This window comes from Tupaia chinensis, unplaced genomic scaffold (assembly GCF_000334495.1).
Source record: "Tupaia chinensis unplaced genomic scaffold, TupChi_1.0 Scaffold000368_1, whole genome shotgun sequence".
NCBI classification, from domain to species: Eukaryota; Metazoa; Chordata; class Mammalia; order Scandentia; family Tupaiidae; genus Tupaia; species Tupaia belangeri.
The window spans coordinates 1,205,155-1,230,977 of NW_006159865.1; the positions used below are offsets into that span (position 1 = coordinate 1,205,155).

The 25,823-nt window shown below is 41.1% G+C and overlaps 1 protein-coding gene across 6 annotated transcripts in view; it reads left to right on the top strand.

Moving 5' to 3' along the window:
* NEK10 (NIMA related kinase 10) overlaps nucleotides 1–25,823 on the top strand; it is a 225,545-nt gene that overhangs the window by 85,532 nt on the left and 114,190 nt on the right. For all 6 annotated transcript variants that reach the window (XM_006153310.3, XM_006153312.3, XM_006153311.3 and 3 more), the window contains 7 exons: nucleotides 1,085–1,187; nucleotides 1,481–1,609; nucleotides 2,385–2,522; nucleotides 3,954–3,999; nucleotides 6,541–6,662; nucleotides 6,770–6,872; nucleotides 14,579–14,654. In XM_006153310.3, coding sequence (XP_006153372.1) covers nucleotides 1,085–1,187; nucleotides 1,481–1,609; nucleotides 2,385–2,522; nucleotides 3,954–3,999; nucleotides 6,541–6,662; nucleotides 6,770–6,872; nucleotides 14,579–14,654 — 717 coding nt within the window. The remainder of the gene's footprint in view (nucleotides 1–1,084; nucleotides 1,188–1,480; nucleotides 1,610–2,384; nucleotides 2,523–3,953; nucleotides 4,000–6,540; nucleotides 6,663–6,769; nucleotides 6,873–14,578; nucleotides 14,655–25,823) is intronic.

Consider the following 25,823-nt stretch of genomic DNA (forward strand, 5'->3'; position numbering starts at 1 on the left):
TCAATTCTTTCTTTTTTTTTTTCTTTTTTCTTTTTTTTTTTTTTTTTTTGAGAGATTTTTGTTATAGGGTACATGCTCTCACCAGAGAAACAGAGAGACAGAAAATGAGAAATCACCCCCCGAGGAGGATGGCCATTGCCACAATCCCTTTTCCATCCTCCCCTTGGGATCTTGGGCACACACACACATGTGCCTGGTGTGAGTTTTGAGCTGTCAGCTCTGGGACTCGTACTTGTACTCTGGTGGGAGACCAAGTGAAGTTATCATGATGCCATCTGCTGGTGCCATAATTGCTCTTAATTACATGTGACTACTATAGTTTTTTTTTGTTTGTTTGTTTGTTGTTTTTTTTTTTTTTTAGGTAGTACTATATAGGGAGGGCATCAAATCATATGCTTTTTTGTCCATTCAGAAATTTGAAAGTTGATCTGGCAATTTCCTCTTAATCAAAAGAAAACCAAAGTATGTGTCTGGGTATCTTGATAGGGCAGGAGCTCATTCGAAGGGGCCAAAATCACAGGCCCAGGTTGTTGCTAAAATTCTGTTGATAAGGCAGAACTGAAATAAGGTCTCGACTTTAAATAGAGTATCTTTCATTCAGAAAGCATAGACAATTTAGTGTTTTTCTTTTTTTTTAAAAAAGAATTATCTGTTCAACTTTATTTATTTATTGTTATCATTATTTTAAAAGTTGACCAGGAAGGGAGAAAGAAAGAGAGAGAGAGAGAAAGTGAGAAGCTAGCCACCAGATCCGGGACTTGAACCGTGGTCAGCCATGTGAGAGTCCAGTGCCCCAACCACCCCGCCACCTCCAGCCTCTTAGTGTTGTTTCCTTATTTCCATATGATGCTTCAAATGTAGGGGAAAAGGAAGTTAAATTCCCTTTATTTGTTCTCAGCCCCGGGGATTATAGCTGTAGTGTATTTTTGCATGATAAGTTGGGGAGTATTATTCCTCCCACGTTGTTGATAACCTATGGAGGTAACGTGGTTTCACCCAATGGGCTGGAGAGCTGCATTAAAGGGGAAGTAGTGACCAACAGTCTCTAAGTTGTACAGTAAGTGTACGTGTGCCTCTTTCCCAGGCTTTTCCCCACCGACTTGTTTGAGATCTTCATTGACATTGGACACTACGTTCGTGATATCAGTGCTTACGAAGAATTGGTATCAAAGTTGAATTCATTAGTGGTAAGTCCTGAGTTTTAAGCATTTTGGCAGACTGCTATGTGGTCAAGATAGATTTTATTACAGAAACTCCTTCCTTCCTTCCTTCCTTTCTCCCTTCTTTCTTTCTCCTCCTCCTCCTCTTCTTCTTTTCTTCTTCTTCCTCTTCTTCTTTCTCCTCTTCTTCTTTTCTTCTTCCTCTTCTTCTTCTCTTCTTCTTTTCTTCTTCTTCTTCCTCTTCTTCTTCTTTTCTTCTTCCTCTTCTTCTTCTCTTCTTCTTCTTCTTCTTCTCCTTTTCTTCTTCTTTTTTGTGTTAGGAGGATGAACTGAAGCAAATTGCTGAAAATATTGAGAGCATTAACCAGAACAAAGCTCCTTCGAAATATATCGGCAACTATGCGATTCTGGATCATCTGGGAAGTGGAGCTTTTGGCTGTGTTTACAAGGTGACTTTGTCCTTGGGGAACATCTCTGATATTTCCAAACAAACCAGACATCACACTTGCACACCCATGTTCAATGTAATGGGAACCCTTACCATTGAAAATTAGTGGAGAAATATATATATATAAGTGAGAATGATTTTTTTTTCCCCAATAGGCAGAGATAACCACATTGACATTGTCTTACTTTTCAGCTTTAGAAGATGGTCACTGATTTTTTTTTGAGATGAAAAGCATTATTAATCTACCATAAAAATAGTCTAAATAGCATGACACATCCTATACATTTATACACATATTTTTGTATTTACCCAACAAACTCCTGCTAAAAATTGTAGACCAATTCAGGAGAGACCAATTTTTTTTTTTGAGAGATATTTTTGCTATACGGTGCGTGCGCTCGCCAGGCAGACAGAGAGAGACATAGAGACAGAAAGCGAGAAATCATCCCCCAGGGGGGATGGTCACGCCGCAATCCCTTCTCCTCCATTCTCCTCTCGGGATCTTGGGCACACACGCACACGCGCCCAGCGTGAGATTTAAGCCATCAGGTCCGGGACTCGAACCGCGGTCGACTACGTGGGAGTCCAGCGACATAGCCATTACGCTAACTGCTGGTCCCCGAGAGACCAAATTTTTTGAACTAAGCTTAGTAAAAATACAGCTAGAATTTTAAATCACTATTATTTTATTTATAGGACTTGGTTAACTTTCTTAATCTATCTTTTTTCTTCCCCTTTCAACCTGTACCCCCCTTTTAAAATCTTATTTATTTTAGGTTAGAAAGCGGAGTGGCCAAAATCTTTTAGCAATGAAAGAAGTCAATTTACATAATCCAGCATTTGGAAAGGATAAAAAAGATCGAGACAGCAGTGTAAAGAATATAGTTTCTGAATTAACCATAATTAAAGAACAGGTAAATGTGTATATTGTTTCTACAGACTTTTTAAAAAAATAAATGTAATAGAAAATGTAGACTTCAAGTGCAATTTTTGTCCATGCTGTTAATAAACTCGTTCGGTGTGAAATAATTGACACTGAAGCAATGACAGAGTCACCAGCTTTTTTCCTAGGAGTTAACATTGACCCAGTTTTTGGAGTTTTATTAATCAGGGCCATGAATGCAAAACAATTGGGTTTATGGCATGTGACATTTGAGAGATTCTCTCTGCATCGTAAGCGCATCTATTCCCTTCTCAATCTATTCTAGAATATGTGGTTTCTTAGTTCCATGCATAGGAACATGACTGCGAGTTTCCTGACTTTTGTCAAGTGGAACCAAGCTGTTAGCATTCCTCAAATACGCCTTATGAAACCTAAAATGTGAACTTTCAAGATGGGTTATTATTTATTGGCATGAGCAGAATATTCTGATATAATCTAACAGCCTGATTAGCTATCATTGGGAAGGTTTGTTAGGGGAGAATGAATAAACATGTCAGAAGAGAAATGAAATTTCTTTCTTGTGCGATCCAAGAACACATTGGTTTCTTTTTCTGCCTTCTAAATTTGTACATTCATTACGAATCCTGTTCATTGAAAGCTCCTGTGGTGAGCCATCAGTTTCACGGGGCTTTGTTCTCCACTATTCAAATGTGCATGGCATCTGTGCTGGCACATAAAGGATACCAAAACCATGACGATTTTATTAATCGAGATCTATAGTCCTACTTTAATTTATAAACTATTTTGTAGGTATTATAATTAACATTAAAAAACTCCCTTTAAAAATTATTTAAAAAAATTTTTTTTAATTTTTTTGGAGAGGTTTTTGCTACAGGGTGCGTGTGCTCACCAGACAGACAGAGAGAGACAGAGAGACAGAAAGCGAGAAATCACCCCCCAGGGGGGATGGCTACGCCGTAATCCCTTCTCCTCCATTCTCCTGTCGGGATCTTGGGCACGCACACACACGTGCCCGGCGTGAGTTTTAAGCCACCGGGTCCAGGACTTGAACCGCGGTTGACTACGTGGGAGTCCAGCGACATAGCCATTACGCTAACTGCTGATTCCAAAAAAAAAAAAAAATTCTTAAATTTAACTTTATTTATTTATTGTAATTTGACTAGAGAGGGACAGAGCAAGAGAAAGGGGGAGAGAGAGAGAGAGAGACAGAGAGAGAGAGAGAGAGAGAGAAAGAAAGTTGCCAGGTCCAGACTCAAACCATAGTCAGCCACGTGGGAGTCCAGTGCCCTTAACCACCATGCCACCTGCCGGTCCCTATAATTACTTTATAGACAAATACAAATAGCTTCTTTATTGCTTTGAGATAGAAGACCAACTAGTCTGTGAAAAAGTTTGTAGTCTGAAGTAGTATGATAATTGTTTGTTATTTATTTTCTTTTAGCTTTACCATCCCAACGTTGTACGTTATTACAAAACATTTCTGGAAAGTAAGTCTGAGTTTTTGTGAGATTTCTAATTAAGGAAACAGACATTGCTATTGACATACTCTTATGTAACAATGTCATGTAATTTATTCAACTTCTTTAACAAATTTTGTGGTTGTTGTTTATATGATAATGGATCATCTTGAACATCGCTGATTTGACCAGTGAAACAGTGTTAGAATTAGTAACCTGAAGATAGTTATGAAATAGTTAGATCTCCATAGGAGAAAGACGCTGCAGGAACAAACTAACATAATAATTATTGCTATTTTAATTTTCTATTTATTTTGCCAGTGGGTGCATGTGCTCACCAGAGGTGGGGGGTGGGGGGAGAGAGAGAGAAAGCATGCTCCATGGGAGGTGATCCTACCATAAGCCCTCCTCCATTTCTTCCTCCTTTCGGAATTCCGGGCACGCTCGCACATGGCCCAGTGTGTGCTCCAAGCTGCCCATCCAGGACTCAAACCACACAGTTGGCCATGTGGGATCCAGCTGCCCTCACCACCACCACCAGCTGGCCTGTGGTTGCTATTTTCACATACAAAAGAGCACTTAATAAGATCAGAAGAAGAGAAAGCTAAAGGATGATGGTTTTCTTAAGAAAAATAAAAGGTGGTTTTTGTTCCATCGGGTGATGTTTTCCGCTGCCAAAGGAAATGGGAATGGGCTCCATCTTTGAGATTGCTTTTACTTGAAGTTCAAGTAAGCGCCACAAGGTGGCGGTAGAGCCTTGGCTGATTCTGCAGGCGGGCTCTGAAAATAGGTGGAATAATGACTCAAGACATCAAAATAAAGCCAAAGCCAGTCACATATTAAAATAATAAGACTGAAATAATACAAATATTGATGCGCCTCGATGATCTGTATCACATATAAAATCTCAGCACAGATCTTTTGTGGACTTTGGCATCTGTTAGGATTTTATGCATCTCCCTTCCCTAGTTAGTGACTCAGAACTCTGTGTGAAATTCCTGTAGTAAATATTGTCCCCTTAACCATTTACTCTTGATATTAGAATAATTATAATTTAGTGCTTATCTTACCAGAGGAAATCTGGGTTGGCTTCTGACTGGTATTGAAGTGACGCTTAATATAATTACAAAATAAAACTTATTTTTTTGGGGGGGAGGTTTTTGCTATAGGGCGCGTGCACTCACCAGACAGACAGAGAGAGACAGAGAGATAGAAAGCGAGAAATCACCCCCCAGGGGGGATGGTCATGCCGCAATCCCTTCTCCATTCTCCTCTCGGGATCTTGGGCTCGCACGCACACACGCCCGGCATGATTTTGAAGTCACCGGGTCCAGGATGCGAACTGTGGTCGTCTACATGGGAGTCCAGCGACATAGCCATTACATTAACTGCTGGTCCTGCCGATACCATTGTTAATAGTTTCCTATTGGTTCTAGAAAGGAAGTAGCATTTACCTCTTGGTTTCTTGGCACTCAAAACAAAGAGACAAACACAGCCAGTTGTGAGATTCCCAGTATCCATAAGATAACGCCAGGAAACTCTAGCGTTCTCTGCTCTTAATGGACACAACAAATTTTTAGCAGCATTTTCAACACTGCCATTGCAAGCTCAAAGCATGATTCTAATAGAAAATTCCATAAGGTAAATTTGGGAGATTATAAAATAATGCAGTTTAAAATGCAATTTTCTGAACATCTGTCTTGATCTCAGGGTAAACTTTAGACTACCAGAAGGAAAAGTGGGTTTTGCTGTTCTTCAGGGAATCCTCCGTGAGTGGGGATCATTTGCTCATTCTCCTTGGCAGCTTCCAACAATCCCAGCATATATAGACAGTAATGGGACCAATGGTTGGCGTAATGGCTATGTCACTGGACTCCCACGTAGTGGACTGCGGTTCGAATCCTGGACCCGGTGGCTTAAACTCACGCCGGGCGTGTGTGCGTGCATGCCCAAGATCCGGAGAGGAGAATGGAGGAGAAGGGATTGCGGTGTGGCCATCTCTCCTGGGAGGTGATTTCTTGCTTTCTTTCTCTATGTCTCTCTCTATCTTTTGGGTGAGCACACGCGCCCTGTAGCAAAAATCTCTCTCTCAAAAAAAAAAAAAGAAAGTAAAATTTCCCGTGAATTTATGTCGCGAGGTCACCTGTGGCAAGAAGACACCGTTGGGCTACAATTGCCGAGAAATTCCTTCCTTTCTCCCCTCTGCAGAGCTGAGAAAGTCCCCATCTTTGTAGATCTCTGATTCTTTCTTTGACAAATTATTAATTAAGTTTATTTGCTATTCTCATTTTTTAATTTGCTATAGGGCACCTGTGCTCACCAGAGAGAAACGGGGAGAGAAAGTGAGAAAGCAAGCCGCCAGGTCTGGGACTCAAATCACAGTCGAGTTTGAGTGGGAATCTAGTGCCGTAATGGCCACACCACCTGCTGGTCCCCTGTCCGGAACTCTTCAGTGTTGTTCGCTGCGTACCCACCGGGGAGCGTGGATTCTAATCTGTAAAGTTGTTGCAAGGCTGTGCGTTGGATTGCAAATCCTATAACGTTTTGTGTGTGTGTGTGGTTTTTACATAGATGATAGGTTGTATATCGTTATGGAGCTGATAGAAGGAGCCCCGCTTGGAGAGCATTTCAGTTCTTTGAAGGAAAAACAACACCATTTTACCGAGGAAAGACTATGGAAAATATTTATCCAGGTACACTCTCTCTTCTTTAAGATTTCCACAGTACGGATGTGTAGTAGTCCCCAGGGCTTGTCTTTATACTGGGGGAAGTAAAATATGTTTCTCCTTCTCGTTTCCAGCTGTGCTTGGCTCTTCGGTACTTACACAAGGAGAAGAGAATTGTTCATAGAGACCTGACACCCAACAACATTATGCTTGGTGATAAGGACAAAGTAACAGTCAGTAAGTCTAAGGATCGTAAGAGTATTCCTCTCAGAATTTCCGAATACGATTTTACAGGAGAGTATTATTCTAGAGGAGGAGAGTAGCCCAGTGGGACTTTCAGCAGTAACACGATGCTTTCTCTCTGTGCCCTTGAGTACGGTAGCCACCGGCCACATGGCGCATCATTGGGCACTGGTCATGAGGTTAGTGGACCTGAGGAAATGAAGTTACGTTTTCTCAATTTTAATGAAACATTCCCACGTGACTCGTGGCTGCCACAGTCGGACAGAGACTAGTATAGCTCTAAATGACTCCATTGTGTTTTTCCCAAGGACAGGAGGAAGTACTCTTAGGATGCTTGAGCGTTTCATCCCCAAATAATGGATTTTGTTTTCTTTTGTTTCTATGTAATACTACTTTATCAAGAAAAGCTTCTCTCTCTCTCTCTCTTTCTTTCTTTCAAGGTTTTTGCCATAGGGCCCATGAGTGCACCAGGGAGGAGACAGACAGAGGGATGCAGAGAGAGAATGAGACATCACCCTTCTAGTGCGATGGCCACACTGTAGTCCCATGTCCTCTGTACTGTTGGGATCTTGGACATGCACACACATGTGCCTGGCATGATTCCTTTCTATTCCTTTCCTTTCCTTTCCTTTCCTTTCCTTTCCTTTCCTTTTCTTTCCTTCCCCCCCCCTCTTTCTTTCTTTCTTTCTTTAGAAGTTTTTGCTATAGGGCATGTGCGCTCGCCAGAAAGATAGAAAGTGAGATATCGCCCCCCAGGGGGAAAGGCCACGCCACAATCCCTTCTCCATTCTTCTCTCGGGATCTTGGGCACATATGCACGTGGGCCCGGGATGAGTTTAAGATACCAGGTCCAGGATTCAAACCATGGTCACTATATGGAAGTCCAGAAACATAGCCATTATGCCAACTGCTGGTCCCCCTGGCATGATTTTCAAGCCACCAGGTCCAGGACTTGAACTGTGGTCAGCCATGTGGGAATCCAGTTGCCTTAGCCACCACGTCACCTGCTGGCCCAGAAAAGCTGTTATGGCCACCACACGAGCATGTTATTCTGAACCATTTTACCACAGCCTGTGCCTTATGGGTGAGAAAGGTACACCTGGAGGGCTATAAAAGAATACAGCCGTTTTTATCACAGTATTTTCACATGTAGCAGGTAGACCCAATGTTGGATACAATTTTACAAGTTAGAGGTTTATGTTTTCCTTCCTAGTTGTCTGTGTCTCAATCATAAATTAAAATTAATGTTTCAGTTTAAAATGATACGTTAGCTTTCCCCTGACTCCTTCACTCAGAAACAGTTGTGCTACTTTCATGATCCATTTTTTTTTTAAAGAATTACTTCACCTAGTTTTTAATGATCATTATTATATGTTTTTTAATTTGACCAGAGAGGGAGACCGAGAAAGAGCAAAAGAAAGTGAGGGAGACCGAGAAAGAGTGAAAGAAAGTGAGAAAACAAGTTGCCAGGAATGGGACTTGAATCATGGTTGGCCATGTGGGAGTCCAGTGCCCAACCACCATGCCACCTGCCAGTCCACGTTGTGGACTATTAATATTTCACTGAGTACAAGTAGGGATCCATCTCCCTAACTCAGTCTCCAAACATTTATGTTTAGTTTTATTTATTCATTTCGTGAGAGAGGCAGGCAGAGACAATGAGAGAGAGAACTCCCGATGGAGTGTTGTTAAGGCTACTCGTTAGACCTAACGAAATATCCCACTTTCACATCAACTCTCTAATTAAAATAAATGTAGTTCAGGGGCCAGGAGATGGGTGGAGGTTAAGGTGACTGGATCCCACATGAGTGACGGCGTGACTTGAGTCCCACACCTTGCAGGTTGAAGGACATGCTGGATGCCCAAGCGTGTGTGCCCAAGATCCCGAGTGAAGAATGAAGGGAAGGGATTGAGGCATGGCTATTCCCCCCGGGGGGTCGTGTGTCTTCTCACATTTCCTCTCTTTCTCTGTCTCTGACACACCCTCTAGCAATAATAATAATAATAAAGTATATATATTTCTGCTTACATAGGACTCCTTAGGAAAAAATAATTAGTGTTGGGCCCTGCAGGTGGCATGGTAGTTAAGATGCTGGACTCCCATGTAGTCAACTGTGGTTTGAGTCCCAGACCTGGCAGCTTGAACATCATGCCAAGCAAGTGTGCGTGCATGCCCAAAATCCCAGGAGGAGAATGGAGGGGAAGGGATTGGGGACTGTGGCATGACCCATCCCCCTGGGGGGAGATTTCTCACTTTTATCTCTCACTGTCTCTCTCCAGCTAGTGCACACACCTTATTGGCAAACACCTTAAAAGAAAAGGAAAAGGAAAAGTTAGTGTTTTACAAGAATCAGCAAACATACATTTATTTATTTATTTTTCTGTCCTGCCCCTCATAGTCATTCTCCTCAGTTCTACTCATTTTTATCATACTTCTACTTAGGAGTTATTAAACTGAAATAATGATGTCCAGTTTTAAGACCTTTTAGCTTTTTCTTTTCTTTTCTTTTCTTTTCTTTTTTTTGGAGAGGTTTTTGCTATAGGTGCATGTGTTTGCCAGAAAGACAGAGAGAGACATAGAGACAGTAAGCGAGAAATCTCCCCCTGGGGGGATGGCCATGCCGCAACCCTTTCTCTTCCATTCTCCTCTCGGGGTCTTGGGCACGCACGCACACGCGCCCGGCGTGAATTTAAGCCTCCGGATCCGGGACTCAAACCGCGGTCGACTACATGGGAGTTCAGCGACATAGCCGTTATGCTAACTGCTGATCCCAAGACCTTTTAGCTTTATTTGAGGCAGTACTCTCCTAGTTCCAACTAAAGAAGCAGTGATAAATCTCAGAATAGACTCTTATTCTGGACTGCCTTCTCTCTGCTAAAGCAATTGTATGGTCAGGATATTGCTGCATTGCTATTCTTTTCAATAAGTACAGAATGATTTATGACCGAAATGCTAATTCACAGAGATTTGATGTCACTCTTTATTTTAACAATATCTAAAATATAGTGGTGCTAAAATTTATTTTTAGTATCTCTCACTATTGATAGGAGCATTCGATTCTTATTTTCAAGAAAGGTCATGGTTAAATTGAAACCTTTTAGCATTAGTTTGAAACTACATGTATAAAGTTGCCATGTTTTGGGAAGCTGGCAAGTTGAAGTAGAGCTGTGATTCCTAAAGACCTGTATGAAAACAGGCTGACTGCAGTGGCTGAGAGAGCACGTCACCACTAGGGGGCAGCCTTGTCATATCGTTCGCTTCTCTTGGGCTGGAGAAATTAACTTCCAGAAAAGAAGCGCAGAAATGCTCAATGATGTTTAAGATGCATAGGACAAAGCGTACTGGAAATGTGACCAGGCAAAAAGCGTTAGGAAAATTAAAACTTTCCGCTTCTCGTTTTTCTCAGTGTAGGTAGATGAAATGTTCGAGGTTTGAGACTAGTTTGCAGTTACATATAGTAAGCATGCTGCGTGCGTTTTGCTTCAGGAGGAGGCAGAGTAAGAAAGTAACAACATAGGATGTCAGCAGGGGCCGTGGAGGTTAAGACAGTGGATGCTATATCCCCAGACCAGCGGCTTGAGAAATCACTCAGTGTGTGTGCATGCATGCCCAAAATCTCAAGAGGAGACTGGAGGAGAAGGGATTACAGCATGCCTATCCCCCCAGGGGGTGATTTCTTATTTTCTCTGCCTCTCTTTGGCAAGCACATGCGTCTTATAGCAAATTACTAAAAAAAAAAAGAACAAAACATATTCAGATATATATATATATATATATGGTTTACAAATGTCTTAATATATTTGCATTTGAAAGACTGTATCTTTTTTTAAAGAATTATTTTATTTAACTTTATTTACTTATTTTTAAATTTTGACCAGAGAGGGACAGAGTGAGAGAGAGAGAGAGAGAGAGAGAGAGAGGGAGAGTGAGAAAGAAAGCTGCTGTAGGGTGGATGCACTTGCCAGAAAGAGAGAGACAGAGAGACAGAAAGTGAGAAATCATTCTCCAGTGAGAATGGCCACATCACAATCCCTTCTCCTCCATTCTCCTCTTGGGATCTTGGGCATGCACGCACACACACCCGGTGTGAGTTTGAAGCCACCGGGTCTGGGACTTGAACCACAGTTGACTACATGGGAGTCCAGTGATGTAACCGTTAAGTCACCTGCTGGTCCCAAAGCTTATGGTTATATTGTGGAGTTCAAATGGCTGGAATGTATGTGCAAATTATTGGGTTGTTGGGAAAGTCATGACACATTTTTGCATTGAAAAATGAAGAAAAATATGCCATGACTATCCCGATAACCTAATGCTGTTTCGTTAGTCAGGAGAGGTCACATTGTGCTGCAGTAATGGGGACCCTGAAAGTCTCAGCAACTTGACTTCATGAGATGAGATCAGAGGGACCAGCAGTTAGCGTAATGGCTATGTCACTGGAATCCCGCATAGATGAACGCGGTTCGAGTACTGGACCTGGTGGCTTAAACTCACACCAGGTGCATGTGTGTTTGTGCCCAAGATCCCAAGAGGAGAATGGAGGAGAAGGGATTGTGGTGTAGCCATTCCCCCTGGGGGGGTGATTTCTCACTTCCTGTCTCTATGTCTCTCTGTCTTTCTGGCAAGCGCACGTGTCCTATAGCAAAAACCTCTCAAAAAAAAAGAAAAAAAATGAGATAAGAGAGAGCTTGTGAAGAACTGGTATTATTATTATTATTATTATTATTAGTTCCCCAAGAACTGGTATTATTTACTTCTTACGTATTTGGTTGAATTTTTCATTGAAGCAATCTGGGCCTGACTTTTCTTTGATAGCAATATTGTGTTTTGATTAAGAATTGGGGGCTGTAGAGTCAAATAACCCCAGATTGACATCTGAGCCTGTTAATTTTTTCCTGTGAGACATTGGGCAAGTTACTCATTCTGAGTGTCACTTTTCTTATATATAAAATGGGTAGTTATGAATATGAAATGATAATTTATATCAATTTAATATGGGGTCATCAGAAAAAGGCATGATGTATTTTTTCATGTTTTCCTATGCAAAAATGCATCATGACTTTTCAGATGACCCAATACTATACTACTTAGATATGACATATGCAATTAGCATGTATTAAATTACTTAAATTTTACTACCATACTATTTTTTTAAAGAATTAATTAATTTTATTTATTCATTCCTTGAAAACTTTATTTATTTATTCATTCATTTATTTTAATTTGTCCAGAGAGAGACACAGAGAGAGATATAGAGAAAATGAGAAAGCAAGCCACCAGGTCCAGGACTTGAACCATGGTTGGCCATGTAGAAGTGTCCAGTGCCTTAACCACCATGCCACCTGCTGGTCCCCATGATCATATGACTTACCACCATATTATACTGTTGTAATCCTTATGTTACAGATAAGAAAGCTACTGCAAAGGGAGATGGCAGTTCTTGTCTGGGGTTACTCAGGTAGACCATGATGGAGTCAGGATTTGGACGGGTGCTCTTTAGTTCCAGAGCCCTGGCTTTTAAATACTAACCCATACTAACTATATAATACATACCTTCCAGGGCTGCTTGAGTATTAAATGAGGCATTTCATGTAAGCTGCTAAATTTGTGCCAGTACAAGGCTATTATTTAGCCAATGTGTATTATTATTAATAATGTGAATTTTTATTATTTTGTAATAAAAGTACTTTAGGATACTTTCAACCTGAGAGACATTTTAGTATATGTAAATATCAAATAGCCTATTAGAATTCATTGCTATGAAAGTTCATAAACATTTGCTACACTTTACAAAATGATATCATGATCATCAAACCTTGTTAGGAATAGAAACTTGAATTCTTGCCCTGGCCCAGTACTCTCTTTTTGTGCAATGCTGGTAATTAAATCTCTTGAAATGTTGGTGCCTCTGTACGATGAGGATAGAAAAAAATATCTGTTTTTTTTTTCTGCTTTGACTTAAGTTGTTGAGTGGTTTAAAAAAAAGAACTATGGCAAGAGGGTGGGAGAAGGGGAGAGAGGGTGAGGAGAGGAATCAAGGAGAAAAATAGAGAGGCAAGACATTTATGGGACTCAGAAATGGAGGATTATCGGTTGATGATAACGTGTATTGTATCCTCAGCTGAACTGGCGTGAAGTGTATTCATGTTGGGTAAATTCACTTTACCAGCTAAGTGATGAATAGTGATTGAATGGATAAAATAAATTAAAATATGAAATGGGAAAAAGAGAACTATGTGAAGGTTCTTTGAAAAGCATAGCTAGTGCTATTATTAAATATGAATGTTTGGTGTTCCATGCTAAAAATCAGAATCCTTTGTTGATATAAAAATGTTTTGAGGGTCCAGCCCGTGGCGTGGTGGTTAAGGCTCTGGATTCTCACATGGATGACCGCTGTTCGAGTCCCGGACCTGGTGGCTTAAACTCATGCCGGGCGCATGTGCGTGCATGCCCAAGATCCCGAGAGAAGAATGGAGAAGGGATTGCGGTATGGCCAACCCCCTTTGGGAGAGGGCGATTCTTATTTTCCCTTTCTCTCTCTCTCTCTCTCTCTCTGGTTTCTGCACTATGGAAAAATCCTTAAAAAAATTTCTTAAAGTTCATTCCAAACATCATATTTACTGTGACTTAGTACAAATAGATGTCATTTGTCTTAGTCCGTTTTCTGCTGCTGTAACCGAATTCCACAGGCTGGGTAATTTCTAAACAATTAAAGTTGATTTGACCCACAGTTCTGGAGGCTGGGAAGTCCACCAGTGAGAAGTTACATCTGGTAAGGGCTTTCTTGTTACATCACCCATTGCAGAAGGCATCTCGTGGTGAAAGAGGATGAGGAAGAGTAAGAGCATGTGAGACAGGAAAAGGCTGATCTCCTGTCATAACTAGCCCTTTCCCATGATAACAGCACTAATCCTTTCTGTGTCTTAAACTTGCCACTACTTAATATCATTCTGGTGGTAATTAAATTTCAACATGAGTTTTGGAGGGGACTAACAGCATCATTTCATTTCAGGTTTTCGTGGTGGTTACTCAACCTTACCTCACTTTGCATTGGGCCAGACCAGGTGTTAACTGTCACATACCAAAATGTTAGATTCATTCTATTTATTTGAATAGTATGAAAGACAACCTAAAAAGTGGAATCATAAATTCCATAAGTACTTTATCCTTGTTCTAGTCAGCAAGACTTCATTTAGATTTTTTTTTTTTTGGAGAGGTTTTTCCCTATAGGGCATGTGGGCTCGCCAGACAGAGAGACATAGAGACAGAAAGCGAGAAATCACCTCCCAGGGGGGATGGTCATGCCTCAATCCCTTCTCCTCCATTCTCCTCTCAGGATCTTGGGCACGCACGCACACGCACCCAGTGTGAGTTTTAAGCCAGGGGGTCGGGGCCGGGACCCGCGGTCGACTAAGTGGGAGTCCAGCGACATAGCCATTACGCTAACTGCTGGTTCCCCGATTTTTTTTTTTAAAGGTAAACTTCATTATGTCAAAGCATAATAGCACGATACATGTATGCCATTAACCAAGGCTTAGGAGTGGTGTGGGAGATTGGCAATGGGGCATTTTGGCAGAGGGTAACAGAAGAAAAGCCTTCTGCTGTGAAGTGTAATAACGATTGTGCAGAATGTCAACAGCTGAGGAAGAGTGCTAATTGTGGGAAAATATAATAACATATTGCTTCGTTTTATGAATTGTAGCTGACTTTGGCCTGGCAAAGCAAAAACAAGAAAACAGTAAGCTCACATCTGTTGTTGGAACGATCCTGTATTCTTGGTAAGGACATTTATTTTATGGGTCTCAAACATACTTCATTGGTTTGGGCTTTTATTTCTATTCTTGTCTTGCAAAGGAAAGAGGGTTTTAGGAAAGAACACATATTAATATGTTGTCCTCAACTACCTAGGTAATACACATGAATAGAATTTAGAATTATCATGCATGTATAAAACAACCACGCCAAAAATAATCTTTCTTCTGAATAGCTCTGACCTCATGGGAACTACTGCTGTAACTTACACATTTAGATGATCTTGGCACATGGTGGGTGTGCAATAGTTGTTGAATGACTCTATGAGCTAGTCGATGTGCCACTTTAACATAGTATCTGAAACATTTTATTGCACCTACTTGTATGCATGACTGTATTTTTCTTTCCTACCTATAAATATTCAAGGGCAGGAAAAAGATGTTTTGGGGTCCTATTAGTTAATCCAGTACCTGGCAAATAAGAAGTGTTGAGTAAGATTGATTGCATGAATGCATAAATGACAACATACATGCTTAAACATATGTTTATAAAATGGTTTACTTCTTGAGTAAATGAGTGTTTATATTTTGATAAATGGAAACACTTGTAATTTCTTTAGATACTTTGAGGATCCCTTTGGATACCATTAATTATTATGAAGTGAGACTCTTCTTTTGCTAATTACATATCGACGATCTGAATCTGCTGAAATTAGCAAAGATATGGTAGTCAGTAGAATAGCAAATTTCAGGGAAATATTCTGAAATCTGATTCAGCAGGTCAAGCAATCAAGACACTTCCGTTTTCTTGTTTAGTCTAGCTGACTGTTGTACAGTTGAGTCCTGGGGATAGATTTGAAAATGAATCTTCTTGGAAGAGGGTGGAAATTGAACAGAAATAACAATCCCATTTACAACGTCCTTTATACAAGAGGGTTCAGAATAACGCTAATAATGTTGACATTTCATTTATTTTACTAGAAATCCCTTACATCTTTATTTTCAACACTGGTTTTATGAGAATATACAAAGAGACTGGTGGCCAGGCCAATACTGACCTTGATTATAACCTTGAAGACTACAAATTTATCTGTACACTTAACCTCTTAGAGTAAGGCTACCTACCCAGTACTTGCTGCTAGAAGAATAATTATGCTTTGTTTCGCTTTGTGCTGTTTTTAAGCAACAACTAAAATGCCATCAGAAAAGTGTTAAGTAATCATATATTTCCAGATAGGTTTGGAATATAAAATTACAACACAATGCAATATACACTGAAATTTCAGTTAGTTGTACTTGATATAAGCAGACTTTTATTCCTGATATTGTGAATTAAGTTTAAAATGACTAATATGATAGTGTCAAGTGTGTGCACGTGTGTGTATGTGTTTGTATGTGTGTGTGTGTGTGAGAGAGAGAGAGAGGGAGAGAAAAAAATATAGAGTATGTGGGAAGAAATCTAAAACATGGCTACTTTTTTTTTTCCTAAAGAATTATTTATTTGTTAAATTCCATTTGTTATTGTTAGTTTTTTGGGTTTGTCCACCAGAGAGAGAGAGAGAAAGGAAAAGCGAGAAAGCAAGCCACCAGGTCCGGGACTTGAACTATGGTCGGCCATGTGGGAATCCAGCACCCTCATCCACCACACTGCCTGCTGGTCCCAAGGCAACTGTTTTATTAATCTCATAATGGATTCACATTTTTCTTTAATTTAAAATAACTGAAGACTTTGTAAGGCTGAACCTACTAACATAGTTTATTATTTTATGTATGCATATCAGGATTGTAGATTGTTTTACAGCCATGTATAGTATATCTCAAACTGTTTATCTTTCAAGTTTTTTGTTCTTTTTAATTGCTCTTTTTTTTTTTTAAGAGAGAGAGAGATTTTTGCTATAGGGCACATGTGTTCGCTGGAGAGAAAGAGAAAGTGAGAAAACACCCCCCAGGGGAGATGGTCTCACGGGAATGCCTTCACCGTTCTCTCAGAATTTTGGGCAGGCATGCACACATGCCCGGCATGAGTTTCAAGTTGTCAGGTCCAGGACTTGAACCATAGTCAGCCCTGTGGGAATCCAGCACCTTAACTACTGTAACACCTGCTGGCCTCTTTAAATTGCTTTTAAATAATTTTTTTTCTATTCCCTTCTCTCATCTCCCCTCTCTCCCAGTTAGAAATATCACGTGTATGGTGGATTTTATTATGAAGTTGGGCTTCTACGCCATCTTTCTTCCTAAGTTTTGATTTCTTCGGCTGAGCATGGAGTTAAAAGAGCTCATCGTAAATTATATTCCATTACTCTCTTAGTTTGGAGATTCTCCAAAAGCAGCCCCTGAGACAAGGATTCGAATGAAATCATGGATTTGGAAGCGTTCCCAGGAAGCATTAGGAGAGGAGTAGGGAGGTGAGACAGGGGAGGATGGCAGCCAGACAGGGTATGTTACTAATGAGGTTCGTAGAGCGTTGTCTGGGGTACGCTGTAAGGTGTTTCAGGGTTGTCCTGTGTACTGGATAAGAGGCTGTGGCGTTTCTTACCCAGTCACTGAAAGTGCTCGTCATTGACCGAGGATACTGTGAGAGACTGATTGTCCAGGCACTTCCGGCCTGCCGGGATGCGGCCTGGGGGGAAGCCCTCAGGCAGAGTCCACGGCCTTGCCTGAGGTCTGATGTCTTAGGCTTGGCTAGAAATGTGACTGGGAAGGGGCCTGGCCAGGTTCTTGACATGGTCAGCTAATTTTTCAAGTTCTGATTGTTCCAAATTTAAGATGTATCCTTATGAATTGCTTGGTGTGCTTGGTTCTTTGAGAAGTTTTCCATGGTCTCATTTGGGGATCTTCTCTAAGTTTTGTCAATTGGACAGTCTCTATTCAGAATCACACTCTGAGTGTCACGCCTCATGCCGTTCCTAGAATTGCTCCTTTACCCTGGGATGTTTCCCTCCGAATTCTGTAATTTTTGTGTAACCTTTCTGAGCTTCTCTGAGCCTAGAGATGTGGGCCTGGGATGTCCAGGGAACCTCTGTCCCTGCTCTCCAGGGCCCAGAATTTGGTGGATTTGATGTTCATATGCCATTTCCCCCTTTCCTTTTGCTTTTGCTCTCTCCGATATTATTTTATTTAATGGAAGAAAGTTCTCTTTATCAGCTCTTGCAGGGAGTGCCCAGAGCATTCTGTTTCCTTTACTCAGCTGCTAGATGAATGGTCCGCAGACACGTGGCTGGACTCACTGTGCTAGAACCGAAGGTCAATGAAAACTCCTTTTCTTCACCCAGTTTGATTCATCGCTAGGCAAGTCTTCGTTATCCATTTTGAGGACAATAATCTCCAAACACGGTCCTCATTTCTGTGTTTTATTTCTGTGTCTTGCTCCAAGTCTAGAAGACAGGACTGCACGCCACCTTTGTCTGCATTTTCAGGCGACATCATAGCGTTTGAGACTCTGGGACACGCTTTGGGCTCGTTCTTCATAGAACCTATATTTGAGATTTCAGACATGTGATATAATTAAACTGAAAAACTTTGTGTCTGGAAAGGAAATTCTCTGAGGCTCTACTGCTTAGTGTAATCACATTCACATTGTGATACTAGATAATTAGAAATGAAGCTGATGAGTTTTGTGTGTGTGTTTTTTTTTTTTCTTAGAGAGGTTTTTGCTATAGAGTATGTGCGCTCACTGGAGAGACAGAGACAATAAAGCGAGAAATCATCCCCCAGGGAGAATGGCCATGCCGCAATCTCTTCTCCTCCATTCTCTTCCCAGGTTTTTGCTCATGCAGGCACATGCACCCAGTGGGAGTTTTAAGCTGCCAGGACCAGGGCTTGAACCGCAGTCGACTGTGTGGGAGACCAGCAACATAACCGTTACCCATCGGCTGGTCCTGAGTTTTTACTGAATAGATCAGAATCAACCTGTAGATTAAACTCAGACAGGTAGAGAAAAAGTATGCTCAATTACTGAGTTACTAAGAAAGCCATGACACACTTAGAACTCTGAAAACCTTCAGTGCCCTAAAACACGGGAGTGAGTTCTAGTTGCTCCTGTAAAGACCACGCCCTCAGTAAGATGGCACCTGCACAACCTCACCTGCTCTGGCCTCTTCCATGTTCTTCAGCTTTACCTGAAACTAGGCCTCTGGGCTCCCTGTGACCCTCAGGCCTTTGCATATGCTCCTTTCTTTACCTGGAATGCTCTTTGTCACTTGCCATCAGGTTAACCCTTACCCATTCTTCAGCTCTGGCTAAAAGGTTTATCACACACCCTCTCGCTGCACCATGCTCCCCGAGCGGGACTTTTACCTCCTTTGTTCTCTGCTCTGTTCCCTCCTCTGCTGTTTCTGCAGAGCCTCAAGGAGCAGACTGGCAGACTCTTAATAAACATTTTAAATAATTAAAATAAAAAGAAGTCATTCTGCATTTTGACATGACTTAAAAAAAGCAGTGTCCAGTTTTTTTTTTGCACTCTAAGGTACTACTATAAGGTATTTGAACATTTTTACTTTTGCTCCAGTGAAGTCAGAAATGAATTCTTTTAGGTTGAAACAGTAAGTACCTTGATGGCAGGGTCTGTTTTAACTCCCCCCCCATTTATTTATTTTCTCTTTATAACGTCCATAGTTACTAGAATAGTGAATAATGGGATGAAGCAGGATGTCATCATTTTTAAAAATAAAATGTGGAATGACCATGAATGATTGAGGCCACTATTCTTCTGTGACTGACAAATGGGCCCTAAAGAAATGACAAAAGAGGACTTTTCAAAATAAGAGCGTAATTGGAATAAAGACATTGTACTGATAGTCTGCTAGATAGATCATAATTGCGGACACAAGTTCCGGAACCAGGCTGCCTGGGTTTACAGCCTGGGTCTGTGGCTGAGGGCTGTGAGTGATTACACTTCTTGTGCCTCAGTGTCCTCAGCAGCTCTCTGGGAATAGCAGTGGCCCATCTCCGAGGAGCGTGGTGAGGTCAAATGAACTGATGCCGGGCCGGGGCTTGGAGCAGTGCCTGGCTGGTGTAATACAGTGATTATTGTTTGCTGTTGAGAAGGCTAGTCCTCATTAGGATGTAGAGATTGTATTGTGCCTAAGAATAAGATTTGTTTCTGAATAGACACAATACAGAACAATTGTTTTTCCTGTCTATTTATAGCTCCTTCTCCCTCCCTGTCTCTATGTTTGGTCCCTGAATGACTGCTTTTTTCCTTCCTTTTTTTGTTTTTGTTTTTGTTTGTTTTTTAAAGAGATTTTTTGCTGGAAGGTGCGTGTGCTCACCAGAGAGACAGAAAGTGAGAAATCACCCTCCCTCCAGACACGTGGCTGGACTCACTGTGCTAGAACCGAAGGTCAATGAAAACTCCTTTTCTTCACCCAGTTTGATTCATCGCTAGGCAAGTCTTCGTTATCCATTTTGAGGACAATAATCTCCAAACACGGTCCTCATTTCTGTGTTTTATTTCTGTGTCTTGCTCCAAGTCTAGAAGACAGGACTGCACGCCACCTTTGTCTGCATTTTCAGGCGACATCATAGCGTTTGAGACTCTGGGACACGCTTTGGGCTCGTTCTTCATAGAACCTATATTTGAGATTTCAGACATGTGATATAATTAAACTGAAAAACTTTGTGTCTGGAAAGGAAATTCTTTGAGGCTCTACTGCTTAGTGTAATCACATTCACATTGTGATACTAGATAATTAGAAATGAAGCTGATGAGTTTTGTGTGTGTGTTTTTTTTTTTTCTTAGAGAGGTTTTTGCTATAGAGTATGTGCGCTCACTGGAGAGACAGAGACAATAAAGCGAGAAATCATCCCCCAGGGAGAATGGCCATGCCGCAATCTCTTCTCCTCCATTCTCTTCCCAGGTTTTTGCTCATGCAGGCACATGCACCCAGTGGGAGTTTTAAGCTGCCAGGACCAGGGCTTGAACCGCAGTCGACTGTGTGGGAGACCAGCAACATAACCGTTACCCATCGGCTGGTCCTGAGTTTTTACTGAATAGATCAGAATCAACCTGTAGATTAAACTCAGACAGGTAGAGAAAAAGTATGCTCAATTACTGAGTTACTAAGAAAGCCATGACACACTTAGAACTCTGAAAACCTTCAGTGCCCTAAAACACGGGAGTGAGTTCTAGTTGCTCCTGTAAAGACCACGCCCTCAGTAAGATGGCACCTGCACAACCTCACCTGCTCTGGCCTCTTCCATGTTCTTCAGCTTTACCTGAAACTAGGCCTCTGGGCTCCCTGTGACCCTCAGGCCTTTGCATATGCTCCTTTCTTTACCTGGAATGCTCTTTGTCACTTGCCATCAGGTTAACCCTTACCCATTCTTCAGCTCTGGCTAAAAGGTTTATCACACACCCTCTCGCTGCACCATGCTCCCCGAGCGGGACTTTTACCTCCTTTGTTCTCTGCTCTGTTCCCTCCTCTGCTGTTTCTGCAGAGCCTCAAGGAGCAGACTGGCAGACTCTTAATAAACATTTTAAATAATTAAAATAAAAAGAAGTCATTCTGCATTTTGACATGACTTAAAAAAAGCAGTGTCCAGTTTTTTTTTTTGCACTCTAAGGTACTACTATAAGGTATTTGAACATTTTTACTTTTGCTCCAGTGAAGTCAGAAATGAATTCTTTTAGGTTGAAACAGTAAGTACCTTGATGGCAGGGTCTGTTTTAACTCTACCCCCATTTATTTATTTTCTCTTTATAACGTCCATAGTTACTAGAATAGTGAATAATGGGATGAAGCAGGATGTCATCATTTTTAAAAATAAAATGTGGAATGACCATGAATGATTGAGGCCACTATTCTTCTGTGACTGACAAATGGGCCCTAAAGAAATGACAAAAGAGGACTTTTCAAAAATAAGAGCGTAATTGGAATAAAGACATTGTACTGATAGTCTGCTAGATAGATCATAATTGCGGACACAAGTTCCGGAACCAGGCTGCCTGGGTTTACAGCCTGGGTCTGTGGCTGAGGGCTGTGAGTGATTACACTTCTTGTGCCTCAGTGTCCTCAGCAGCTCTCTGGGAATAGCAGTGGCCCATCTCCGAGGAGCGTGGTGAGGTCAAATGAACTGATGCCGGGCCGGGGCTTGGAGCAGTGCCTGGCTGGTGTAATACAGTGATTATTGTTTGCTGTTGAGAAGGCTAGTCCTCATTAGGATGTAGAGATTGTATTGTGCCTAAGAATAAGATTTGTTTCTGAATAGACACAATACAGAACAATTGTTTTTCCTGTCTATTTATAGCTCCTTCTCCCTCCCTGTCTCTATGTTTGGTCCCTGAATGACTGCTTTTTTCCTTCCTTTTGTTGTTTTTGTTTTTGTTTGTTTTCTAAAGAGATTTTTTGCTGGAAGGTGCGTGTGCTCACCAGAGAGACAGAAAGTGAGAAATCACCCTCCCTCGCCGTGGAGGGGGGGGGGACCATGCCTCAGTCCCTTTTCCTCCATTCTCCTCTCAGGATTTTGGGTACACACGCACACGCACCCAGAATGAGTTTTAAGCCACCGGGTCTAAGACTCGAACCACAGTCAACTATGTGGGAGTCCAGTGATGTAACCATTACGCCATCTGCTGGTCTCGGGACCAGGATTTTTCTAGCAGCCAGCCCAAGCAGCTAAGTGTGAAAAGGCAGGAAGGTGCTCTTAGAGTTCAGAGATAAGAGACCTTCGTGGATAGAGCGGTCTATAGTGCTGCTTTGAGCAGATGGGCAGGGGGATTATTTCATCTGTAAATGTTTCTGTTTGTGGCTTTTCTGTGCCCCAACAGGATAAGATTTATCCAAATAATATCACCTCACCCTGCAGCTCCATAAACACACACACATTTGTTTTATTACATTATCTAGTTGGGTTATGTGGAAGGGAAATTTGAGTAAGCTAAGGATTTAATTGCACAAATTGAACTCTAAATACATCTTGAAGACTCAATGGAATAGGTTTCATGAATTTAAATAGAAGTTGCTAAATAGAAACTACTACTAAATAGAAATGACTGTATATTAATGATGTAACATCATGTAATATCTAGCATTATGTTGCTAACCACGTATTTTTACTTACTTTTCTTTATCAGAGACTTGTATAGAGCTTAAGGACAGACACTGTTAAGTGCTTTATGAATATTATGCCATTTAACCCTCAAGCCTCCTTTAAGAAAGGCGTGATTACAGTATCTTAAATAATCTTAAGGGAGGTTAAGTAGTCTTGTCCTGCACCGTGCAGTATGACTCTAGAGGGTATGATTTTTTTTTTTTAAGAATTCTTTTTTTAACTTTATTTATTTTAATTTGACAGAGAGGGGCAGAGTGTGAGAGAGAGAGATAGGGAGGGAGAGAGAGAGAAAGCGAGACAGCAAGCTGCCATGTCCGGGACTTGAGCCACGGTTGGCCATGTGGGAGTCCAGTGCCCTTAACCATCATGCCACCTGCCGGTCCCCAGAGGGTATGATCTTAACAGTGCCTCATAGTTGTATAATGAGTAAGTGGTGAACTGAGCTGATGTATCAAGAATTACAGGCCCAGCCCCACAGCCTAGTGGTTAAGGGAGCTAGGTGCCATATAGCCAACTGTACGGTTCAAATCCCAGCCCCAGCAGCTTGAAAAACATACTGGGTGCAAGCGTGCATGTGTGTGTGTGTGTGTGTGTGTGTGTGTGTGTGCGTGTATGTGTATGTGTGTGTGTGTGTGTGTATGTGTGTGTGTGTCCCAAATTCTGACTGGATAGACAAATGGAAGAGAAAGGATTGTATGACCATGCCCTGTTGGGGGTAGCCTTCTCTCTCTGTCTCTCTCTGGCAAGTGCACATGCCCTCTGACAGATATTGTAGCATGATTGATGTTTGCTTCAGGAATATTATGATTTGTTTTGTAAAATGTATGCATCTCAAGTAGCCTTCATTATCCATTTATTATTTTCTGAGTTTTATTTTATTCAACAAAAATTCTTCATTTAAATTTTCCCTAATTTTTATGATGCTCTTCTCATCATTTGACACTTTTAAAAATTTTAAACAGACTTTGAATACTGAGAGCAGAACTGATCATATCCAGAGACTCTTTTTGAATACGAAAGGAAAAATTTATAGAGTTGCTAGAAAGGAAATTCCAAAGTTATAAAGTTATGAAGTTATAAAGAACATTTATAACTTCACATAATTAAAAGCATTTTTTTTTTCTATAAGGTGTGTGCACTTGGCAGGGAGAGAGGGAGGGAGGGAGGAAGGGAGGGAGGGAAACAGAGAAAGGAAAAGTAAGGAAGCACTCCCCAGGTAGGGATGGTTGTGCTACAATCCCTTCTCCTCCATTCTCCTTTTGGGATTTTGGGCATGCACTTACACATGCCTGACGTGTTTTTCAAGTCACTGGGTCTGGGACTTGAACTGCATAGTTTAGCCATGTGGGACCAGCCACCTTAACTGTTCCTAGCTTCAGGTGATTTTTAACATCAGGGTGCCTTTGCGTCTGCTGGCACCCTAGGAAGTGTATGGATAGAAGAAAGAACATCTTATCATCTGCAGTTAGGATAGGCTTAGATTTTGTTTTGTGTGACTTTGGCAGTATTACTCACCTGATTTAGCCAAGATTCAAAGCCTGAATGCAGATGTATCATCCTGTGTACACTGTAGATTTTTCCGAGTCTGATTTGTAATCTCCCCATCAGCACAAAGGCAAGGAAAAGAGCTCTGTGGTGATTGATTCTGTCGTGGAAGCCCTCACTTCCTTTACTGGCTACTATTCAAAATCACTTTTCTTCAGTTTCCACAACTTCTTTTCCTCCCTTTGTTATAGTCTTCATTTTTACAAACAAACCCGAGTCTGTACACATTTGATTTTTTCTCTCCATATTTATTTAAGTGAGCATGGTATACTAAAAGTGAACACTTTGACTATTTTTGGAATGGAAATTCACTGAGACTATAGCTTAGTATGATCCTATTCATAATCTGACACTAGATAATTTGAAGAGAAGCTGGTGAGTGTTTATTAAATTGAGAAGAATTAACTTGTAAGTAAACTTTGGCCAATTACAGAAAAAGTAAAGCATGCCCAAATTGTTAACTATCTCCATTAAGTTTTTTTTTTTTTTTAAGAGAGATTTTTTGATATAGAGCACATGCACTTACTGGAGAGATACATAGAGACAGAGAGACAGAAAGTGAGCAATCACCCTCCAGGGGGGGATGGCCACACTGTAATTCCTTCTCCTACATTCTCCTCTTGGGATTTCGGGCATACACACACACACACACACACAGCTGGCCTGAGTTTTAAGCCACTGGATTCGGGACTCAAACCACAATTGACTATGTGGGAGACCAGTGACATAACCATGACGCCATCTGCTAGTCCCCCCATTACGTTCTTAAGAAAGCTGTACTGCAATTAGAACGCTGAAAACCTTCAATGCTGTAGGACACTTATTTAACTTTCAATTACTCTTTTATAGACCAAGTTCTCAATATGGCTACAGGAATCTAATCTTGCCTGGTTTGGCCTCTGCCGAGTTCTTCAGCTTTACCTCAAACCAGACCTTTCCTCGTGAAATTCCTAGCAGTTCTGTCTGGACTCCTGCTGACCACAGGGCCTTTGCATGTGTTGCTCCCTGTACCTGGAATACTTTTTCCACTTGTCATTTGATGACATCTTATCCATTTTTCAGTCCTCAGCAGAAAGGTAGCCTCCTAAGATGAATCCCCCCTAGGAAAGGCCTATTTCTTCTGGCTTATATATTCCATGCACTGTTCTTTCACATAATTGAAATTTTCATTTATTTTGTGATAGACCATAGTGATTTTATTCACCACTACCCCCAACACTGAGCCCAGAGTCTGATACTTTATTATTTATTCATTCATGTATGTATTTATCTTCAGTTTGCCACTTGAAACATTTGATAACCCAAGCCATTATGTGTAGTATTTTATGTTTCCTGTTGGAAAGAGATTTGAGAAGAAATGCATAAAGACAAGATACGTGGTCTGGGTGAGGGAGATTTGGTCAAAAGTAGTATCCGCATGTATTTACCACAAATTAATCTACTGACCAATTAGGCAATTAGGATAACGATTTGGTGATAAAGAGATGTATGTTTTAGTTCTCTGTCCCTGTGCAACAGGCCATCCCAAAATTTAGTTGCTTAAAACAACAGCCATTTGTGTGGGTTGGTTGGCAATCCGTTTTTGGTTTCTCCTGGACT